General features: G+C 30.1%; 1 protein-coding gene across 5 annotated transcripts; it reads left to right on the plus strand.

Moving 5' to 3' along the window:
- The first annotated feature begins 4,308 nt into the window (after positions 1-4,308).
- On the plus strand, positions 4,309-9,463 carry LOC11422950 (G-type lectin S-receptor-like serine/threonine-protein kinase At4g27290). 5 transcript variants are annotated; one of them, XM_024780078.2, is made up of 7 exons: positions 4,309-5,679; positions 6,398-6,529; positions 7,996-8,150; positions 8,241-8,454; positions 8,583-8,814; positions 8,930-9,080; positions 9,151-9,463. In XM_024780078.2, the coding sequence occupies exons 1-7, from the start codon at positions 4,329-4,331 to the stop codon at positions 9,445-9,447; spliced, it is 2,532 nt and encodes an 843-aa protein (XP_024635846.1). In that variant the 5' UTR covers positions 4,309-4,328; the 3' UTR covers positions 9,448-9,463. The 5 variants fall into 5 exon arrangements, with proteins under 5 accessions (XP_024635846.1, XP_024635847.1, XP_024635848.1 ...); XM_024780079.2 differs by having other exon boundaries at positions 8,005-8,150; positions 8,577-8,814; XM_024780077.2 differs by having other exon boundaries at positions 4,310-5,679; positions 8,577-8,814.
- Positions 9,464-9,998: the final 535 nt, after the last annotated feature.

Below are 9,998 nucleotides of genomic sequence, written 5' to 3' on the forward strand. Positions count from 1 at the left end.
TTCACTAATCAACAAAGTCTATACAAGGAGGATCACACTCAAAAATACGTCAACTAATCCAAAAAATGGCCGTCCATTCGAGAGTATATGCAATCATATTTGTTTATCCTCTAACAAACTTAAACTTAAAGTTGGAATGCAAAAGTAGAAAACTCTTAATATTAAAGAAAAATATCTCTGTTTTTCTCTTTTTTTTTACCCACAAATTTCTCTCTTTTAAAAACTTGACAAGCGTGCTTTCATTGTATTTCTGTGCGGATAAAGTCCTGGTTTTATTTCTCTCAATTTTATTTATTTATATTGATGGTTTAAGACCTCCAACGAAATAAAAATGCAAAAACGATATTACCCAAAGTTGAACATGATAATACTGGAGGTTGAAATGGTCCAACCACTATGCTATATTATATCATTTGTTTGAAACATAAATGTGAAAACAACTAAAACATTGGAAACTCGTCGATTAAAAAAAAGAGTCAAATTTACACATATATTATATCAACCTAAGAGATGTCTAGGTCACCAGAAACACTTGTTAGAAAATGTCCATTGTATTTGTTGACATAACACCTTAAGAAAGTCGTATATTTTGAATTACTTAACAATAAAATTTGTGTGAAATGTTTCATTTTTGCTTCTTCAAAACAATAGTGTTAGATGCTTATCAACGACTTAATTTATAAACTTGCGTACCTACTTAAATTGAAGCAGAATTTTCTCAGAAATCTCCATCTTACCTTACACGTTTTTTTAAAGAAAATCTTGCAATACACGTTATATCAATTTTCCATTAAACAAAATGACTCTCAAAGTCCCTAACTCAATTTTTGTCATTTATCTTTTTTTTTCACGTTTTTTTTTCTTTTGATTCGTTTACATAGTGATTTTCAAGTATTAAATATAAAAAAAAATTTAAAAAAAACTAACAATACATAAATGAAAGACCATAAATTTAAATTCTAAAAGCTTTATATTAAAATAAAATCATGATTTGCGCTTGAAAATTCATATGCAAATTGTTCAAAGGGACCAAAATAACATGAAAAGATAAATGACGAAATTGTTATCTAAAATAAGTTAAGAGAGGATGATAATCATTTTGTCTTAATTAATTATTATTTTGCATCTTTGCAAGGCCAACCCAATCATTTTAAATAGCAAGTGAGGTTTCAAACAAAATTTAATGTACATGAGGTCTTTTTCTAAATATAAAGCATTTATTTATAAAACTAATGAAAAATATTAATTTTTTTATTTAAAAGGATAGTTTTAGTTTATTCAAAGAAAATAAAAGAGGTCCTCGTCAGTGTAACTCAGTTGGTAGGGGCAACGCATAATATATGCAAGGTTCGAAGTTTAAACCTCGGCCACTACCAAAAAAAAAAAAAGATAGTTTTAGTAGTCTTACTCTTAGGCCATCGACGCTGCAATTTAGGTCTACGGATTCTAGTAACTTTGTTGGAGTCTGGTTGTTCTTGATTTTCGTTGTCTTATTTTTTTAGTCAAGTAGCCTAGTGGCTGACGAAATTCACTTTAAAGATGAATAGTGAGGTGTCCGGGGTTCGAACCCCTGCACATATTGTACATTATCCTTTAACAAATGAGCTAAGCTCATGGGGACTGATTTTCATTGTCTTACTGGTCAGATACATAGATTATACGGTACTGTTGCTTTCAAAATGCAAAAAAAAAAAAAAAAAAAAAAAAAAAAAAAAAAAAAATTAAGTTTTCTAATTCTGGTACTCTAATATATAAATAAATCATATTTCAAACGTTGCCATTTCTCTTCTTTAGTAAAGGTCGGATACTTGGATTATACGTTGCTGTTGCTGTTGCTTTCAAAATCCAGAAGAAAATTAAGTTTTCTAATTCTGGTACACTAAATATGAACAAATCATATTTTGAATGACATCCAAATCAATGTCTACTCCTAGATAAAATATCCAAATCGATCCAAATAAAAAAAGTAAACCCATCTATATACTTCGATATCATACAAAATAGCATTTTGTTAGATTTTTTTTGTATAATTTTTATAGAAACAATTCAAATCACATAAATTTTAAATTATTTTTTTGAAATTGAATCAAGCTTAGACTATTCCTTTGATCTCAAATATAAACAAATATTCCTCTTTTTTCTTCAGATTTATTGAATAAGTGATGTATGTAAATCATAATATTTACTACCTCCGTCCCTAACTATAGGGCCCTTTTAAAAAAATAACGGGAATTAAGATAGTGGATATTTTTATTAAATATCTTTGTAATTACTATTGTTTTTACAATTTTACCCTTTAAGAGAGAGAGATAGTTTATGTTTTCAACATGTTATTTATTGCTGATTGAAGAAAAAAATGTATAATAAATAGGGACATGTATGTAAAGAAATAATTAATGTAGTTGAAAATAGTAAAAGGATCTTATAAAAAGGGACAAAAAAAAATTCTTAAAAGATCTTATAATTAGGGACGGGAGTAGAATTTGTTTGAATGGATGTTCATTTTAGTTGGTATATACTCATTTGAAGTATACACTTTAGTTGGTCCAAAGTTCTAATGTTACTACGTGTCATTTTAACAATGGGATAGTTGTTATTCATCAATATATGACCAAACATGGTTGTGGTGATGATAATCGATGAGGACGATGATGAGGAAGGATGGTAGTCGTGACGGAGGCTAGCAGTGACGAGAGATTTTACGGTGGCTGGTCTAACGGGAGAGAAAACAGAAGAGGTAGAGAAGGAAGAAGGAAGAGGGCAGATTGGATTTTTACAAAATTGCCCCTATTTTAATGTTGAAATGTTAAAATTATCCTTGGTATTGTATTTGTCAAATAATTTGTGTTTGTTTTATCATTTCGAAACAAATGTGTCTCCACCAATCAATGTACTTAATTTCCAACCCGATGTTGGCCATTTGTTTTGAAATTTAAGTTGAATCTAACTCAACCTTATAAAACTGATCGGTAAGTGTTTACCGGTGTTTTTGGTAAACAATAAAACTAATTTTAAATTGCAGGATCAAACTAGAAATCCTAGGACATGTTGTGCAATGATTTTCTAGAAAATATATGAATGTTCATCATATTTATGAATTTGCTTATGAACAAGATGAAGAAAACTGTTTTATGTTGAAGCTAATTACCTTTCGACGGGAATCAACAATATATTTAAAGATTAAAAACTTAAAAGACTTCGAATTCTAAAGGCAAAGAAACTTAAAGGAAAGTAAATTGCATTCCATAAAATGAAAAACTACTATATATACACAAGAAAAATAACTACACAGACCAACGGTCAGAAACTAAATCATTTCGACAACTTTGGCTTGTTTTCCACGTGTCTGACCCTTCAGTCTTGCCTCTCCAAGGAATTTGAACTCCTCTAGTCAAACCCTCAAAACCTTGTCGAAACCATTTTCTGTCGAAATCATCAACTTCATCCTGGACTTAGAGAATTTCATGGTTTTGATTATCTAGTTACCGGTCAAAATACACAAACGAAAATACATGCTAACAATAAGGTGATGATATTTTACCGATAAACACATGTTCATGTCTCATTGTATACCATTTGAGACTCTTAATTAATATGTGTTGTCATGCTCATGACTTAACATGTAGAATATGATCCAGGTGATGGATAGCGGTGATCAAATAGCATTTGACTCAAAAAATATTAGATAAACTCTTATATCATTTAAAAACTTAACATGTGGAATATGATCCAGGTGATCTGATAGCGGTGATCAAATAGCATTTAACTTAAAAAAATAGACACTAATATCATTTAAAAATTTAGATTGGACTCACCTTAACACTTACATAATTGTCTTGTAAAATAAAAATTCTCTCCAAGACATGTTCATGATTTATCTTAGTTTATGCTATCATATACATGTAATTTCAATATTAACTATCATCTTTTTGCTAGATTTAATAAAAGAAAAAGACATTAGTTAATCTTATAAAGTTACCTCTCTATAATATACACCATCCTCCAATCATTATTAAAAGTACGAGTCAACTTTTTAAGTTCATTCAATAAATGATGTATGTGGTATATATAATAGACCATGTACATCATTTATTGAATGAATCTAAAAAGTGAATTTTTACTTATAGGGAAATGCTAACCTAAAACATAAAACTTTCTTTTTTCGGCTTCCTAAACTATTGTCCTAAGGGCACCGGTTAACATAACCCTTATTTATAATATGATCGGAGGATGTCCAGACACAAAGTTTAGTCCCAAAGTCAATTTAACATGTTTTTTTCTTTTTTTAAGGAAAGTCAATTTAGCATATATAAACGCACAAACATAAAATGTGTGTCTGCCTCAAACTCAATCAATGCAAAATGACCAATATTCTTCCTATGATATTGTTTGTTATTCTTAGTCTCCTGTTGTTCTTCTTTCAATTATCTACTTCAATTGATACCATCACCCAATTTCAATCTCTTCATGATGGCAACACTTTGGTTTCTAATGATGGAACCTTTGAGTTAGGATTTTTCACACCAGGTAGTTCCACAAATCGCTATGTGGGAATATGGTACAAAAATATGCCTAATAGAATAGTTTGGGTTGCAAACCGTGATGATCCAATCAAAGACAACACCTCCAACTCAACCATGTTGATCATGAGCAATGATGGAAACCTTGAAATACTTACCAACAACAATCAAACACTTGTTTGGTCAACAAACATCACAACACAATCTTTGTCAACTACAAGTTCTCATGTTGCTCAACTATTAGACAATGGAAACTTTGTAATCAAAGCCAACAACAATACTGATCAACAAAGTAATAATTTCTTATGGCAAGGTTTTGATTTTCCTTGTGATACTTTGTTGCCAGACATGAAGCTTGGATGGGACCTAAAAACCGGTCTTAATCGTCAATTAACTTCATGGAAAAGTTGGGACGATCCATCTTCGGGAGATTTAACTTGGGGTATTGTCCTTAGTAGTAATCCAGAAGTTGTATTGAAAAAAGGATCAGTTGAGATTCATAGAACTGGCCCTTGGAATGGAGTTGGATTTAGTGGAGCACCTGTGGAGATTGTTACTTCAATTGTTGTAATTACAACGTCGGTGAACAATTCAAATGAAGTTTATTACATATATAGTCTTGTAAACAAGAGTAATGTTTCAATAACTTATTTGAACCAAACAACTAGTCATCGCGAACGTGTTAATTGGATTCCAGAAGACGATACTTGGAGTGTTATTGAGTCGTTGCCAAAAGATGATTGTGATGTCTATAATCGTTGTGGCCCTTATGGAAATTGCGTTCATAACGAGTCTCCAATTTGCCAATGTTTAGATGGGTTTGAGCCTAAATCGCCAAAAAATTGGGACGCATCAAATTGGACACAAGGATGTGTGCGCAAAGGTGACGAAGATTGGAGATGTGGAGTGAATGATAGTTTTGTAAGATTTTATGGATTGAAATTGCCAGATACATCACATACTTGGGTTGATGCAAATATGACACTTGAGAATTGTAAGAATAAATGCTTGGAAGATTGTTCTTGCATGGCTTATTCAAACTTGGATGTGGCTGGAGATGGTAGTGGTTGTTCTATATGGTTTGGTGATCTTATAGACTTGAAACAGATTTCATCATTCCAACAATATCTATATATTCGAATGGATGCTTCCACAGTAGGTAAATGCTATGTTCTTCTCACACATTTATGCATTTTTTATGGATTATATATGTCTAGTCTTTAACTATATGGTTTTAGTAAATGATTAATTTGTTTACCTAAGTTTTGTCTCTTGTCAATTTAACTTGCACAAAATTGATCCTAAAACATTCTGAACCATCTGTCAATAGTTTATTCTAGGCTTTTATGAAGCATTCTATCAAGAGTCCTTTTTACATCACACACTACAAAAACACCTTGATTTTCCTCCAGCCACTAGACTCTCAAAGATACTGGTGGTTTTTTCTGCCGGAAATGACACTTTAGGAGGCGCTGCGGTTAAACTTCTTCCGATGGCACAGCATTCGCTACTATTTCCGACAGCCATGACACAATATAAGGGAAATACATCTTTGCAATATTCTGGAAGTTCGAACCTCAAATTCCTCATTTATTTATCTACCTATTAGACTACTTGACAAACAAAATATATATTACCAAGAAATTAATAAGATATTTCACTGTAAAAAAAAATTACGAAGGTCGCATGACAAAGTTTTAAACAAACCAAAAAGTCAACCCCATACCATATATAGAGAGAATATCAAACATGTCATATATATAAAAAATTATTTTTTATGGAAATGAAAAAATTAATTTCAACCTTTCATTTAATTAATGAGTAGTGGTGGTCACGATTTTCTTAGATTTGACAAGTATTCATTTCTTTTTCAAAAGATTCAAATGGAGATGTTTCTGGTGGGAAGAAAAATCATACATTGGCAATTGCAGTCACTATTCCTTTGATCATCATTTTACTGCTGGTGATCATAGTCTTCTACGTTTACAAGAGAAAAAGAAAGCAAAGAGGTAAATTTCTTGACCCAAATAAAATATATTTCAATTCAATGACATAGAGTTCTTGAAATTTGTTTCTAAAAAATGTATTCTACCTCTTTTCTTTGATATATGACATTTTCTTTGCTAATCTCTTTCTATATGAATGCTTTCAAATGATTTTCAACAAAAAATATCTTTCAAATTATAAATGTATGCAGTAATTATATCTTTACCAAAATACCTTAATTATTTGTCAAACAAAATACCTTAATTATTGTAATTTTTATAATAGAAAGGTAAAGTCATTTTTTACATAAATATCTATCTTGAAAGGTAAAAATTTAATATGGTTAAAATATGGTAAAAATGCAGATACCAATGACATATTTTTAAGTTTAACTTTAATTAATACCCTTTTTATAGAGGTAATTTTAATTAAAGTACTTGAATATAATATAAGCAGAAAATTTTAAATATAAGAAAAATGCGAATATTAATTTTTCTATCTCACATTTTATACGAAAAAAGATTTGTATTATATTTATTTACTAAGAAATTTCCATCATCGTATTTTTTTGGTACAAACCAACATGGTATTGTAATTAGTCTCCTTTAATTAAGAAAATGTTCAACAATTTAAACCAACTGAAATGTTGCATGATCTAATGCATGCCGCTGCCAGGACTTTGCATGTAATAATAGTAAATAAAAATGGAAAATTCTATGGTGAAGTATGATAATGATTTTTCTAGTAAAGTTAATATTATAGTATCAAAAATGTAGTGAGTAACAACCTTGTTTTATCAATTTATCAGATCAACAGGACTACATTAAATCTAATTTTATCCTACCTTGTTTTAAGTGTAACATCCCCACAAAGTGTAACACTTAAGACTATCACATAACATCAACAACTCTATTTGCATGTTAAAGATGCCAACGATAAAATAGTACATTAAATCCAAGATTTTGCAAGCATTACTAGATGAATTACTATTGATCATTAATCAATAATCAACAATTTAAAAATGAATCAAACATTAAGATCAAAATTAACTTTTTTAAAAAAGTCAGTTTCCTGACTACACCGTAGATGCTTCCAATAAAAATTTGTCATAATAAATACCACAATGCAAAACATGTGGTATTGCATTGTGGTTTTGCAAAACATTATGAGTACATAGTCTCTTGGAAGGGAATTAATGTGCAGATTTTTTTAGTTAAGTTTAGTGTCTCATCTAACTTTTAAGTTTTTTTGTTACGATTTTCTTTAGGCAGATCTTTTGAATCTTCTTCAAAATGATGCAGTTGAAACTATTTGTTTGAGAGAGTAACTCTCTTTTTGTTACTTTTGTTTTCCCTTTTTTCTCTAGTTTGTACACCAAAAAAAACATTATGATTACATCGAAATTTTGTCCAACAAAAATTTATTTTTTAAAATTTTGTCCAAAAAAATTTTATGCCAATATTGCATTGACGTCATTTACTTATGGAAGATAATTCAGAGATGAACACTTTAACCGAAATAAAATATGAAGACCAACAAGATTTTGAGCTTCCTTTGTTCAATATTTCTACAATGATAAGTGCCACAAATGACTTTTCGAACTATAACAAACTTGGAGAAGGTGGCTTTGGACCAGTATATAAGGTAAACATGCATGCAACAACTTGAATACAACACATGAGAAATCTCTTAGAGTCTCATTTCCTAACAATTTTTTCCAACTATAATATTTAGGGTACACTAGCTACAGATGGGCAAGAGATTGCCGTCAAAAGGCTTTCAGGAAGTTCAAAACAAGGATCAAAAGAATTTAAAAATGAAGTTATATTATGTGCAAAACTTCAACATCGAAATCTTGTTAAGGTTCTTGGTTGTTGCATTCAAGGAGAAGAGAGAATGCTTATCTATGAATATATGCCCAACAAAAGCTTAGATTCATTTCTTTTTGGTAAGTATCTCTATTAAGCTTGAACATTAATATATATATATATATATATATATATATATATATATATATATATATTTAAATTTTTGAAAGAAAATAATAAATAATATTTATATTCTTAATAGATCCAGCTCAAAAGAAACTTTTAGATTGGTTTAAGCGCTTCAACATCATTTGTGGAGTTGCTCGTGGACTGATTTATCTTCATCAAGATTCTAGATTGAGGATCATACATCGAGATCTAAAACCAAGTAATATTTTATTAGACAATGATATGAATGCCAAAATATCAGATTTTGGCTTGGCAAAAATTTGTGGGGATGATCAAGTTGAGGGGAATACAAAAAGAGTAGTTGGAACACAGTAAGTAGTTTCATTGATTTTTATTTTTTATTTTTTGAAGAATCCTTGATATTTTGAAGTTATTTGAAGAAAAAAAATAATTCAAATATAATTAACTCATGTGTACACTTTTCAGTGGTTATATGGCTCCAGAATACGCCATTGATGGACTATTTTCTACAAAATCTGATGTATTTAGCTTTGGTGTATTATTACTAGAGATTGTAAGTGGACAGAAAAATAAAGGACTTACATTTCCAAGCAACAACCATAATCTTGTTGGGCATGTAAGTAAACACAAACAACTTTATATTCCCTTAATGAAATAATATATGACAACTATTTTTATTTTTGTAGGCTTGGAGGTTATGGAAAGAGGGAAATTCGGAAGAATTGATTGATGATTGTCTAAGGGACTCATATATTCCATCTGAAGCTTTAAGATGCATACAAGTTGGTCTTTTATGTCTACAACTTCATCCAAATGATAGACCAAATATGACATATGTGCTTGCGATGTTGACAAATGAATCTGTTTTAGCCCAACCAAAGGAACCTGGTTTCATAATGCAAAGGGTCTCTAATGAGGGAGAATCTACAACGAAGTCTTTCTCAATCAATGAGGTCACTATTTCGTTAATAGGTGCTAGATGAAAAAAAAAAAAAAAAATTATCTATTTGTATGTCATACATATATATATATATATATATGACTAAATTGTCAATTACCTCCCTGAAATTGTAAGTTTCGTCAATTACCCCCCTGAAATTAATAAAACTTCAATTATCTCCCTGAAATTGCACAACGTTGATCAATTTACCCCCTCCGTCAAATTTTTCTGTTAATTAACAAGACGTTTTGCAAATACCCCCCTGAAGTTTTGTACTTATGTGCAAAATGTCCCCTGAACTTGAAAATTTATATATATTTTTCTTATCCTTAAAAGTGACTGCATTATCACTGAATTGTGGAGCATTTAGCTAAGTTTTGACGGTATACAATCATATATGTTCCTTTAAACGATCAAAAATTAATCATGTATTAGAGTCTAACGATATGAAAGTCAGCATAGTAAAGTACAACCACACTTGCCAGATGGAAAACTAATACATGTCATACATAATGAAGCACATAAATAATACTTAATTGACATAACCAAGAATTACCAAGATGTCACAATATATGGCTTTGCTATTGCTAATTT

This window comes from Medicago truncatula, chromosome 3 (assembly GCF_003473485.1).
Source record: "Medicago truncatula cultivar Jemalong A17 chromosome 3, MtrunA17r5.0-ANR, whole genome shotgun sequence".
Classification (NCBI taxonomy): domain Eukaryota; kingdom Viridiplantae; phylum Streptophyta; class Magnoliopsida; order Fabales; family Fabaceae; genus Medicago; species Medicago truncatula.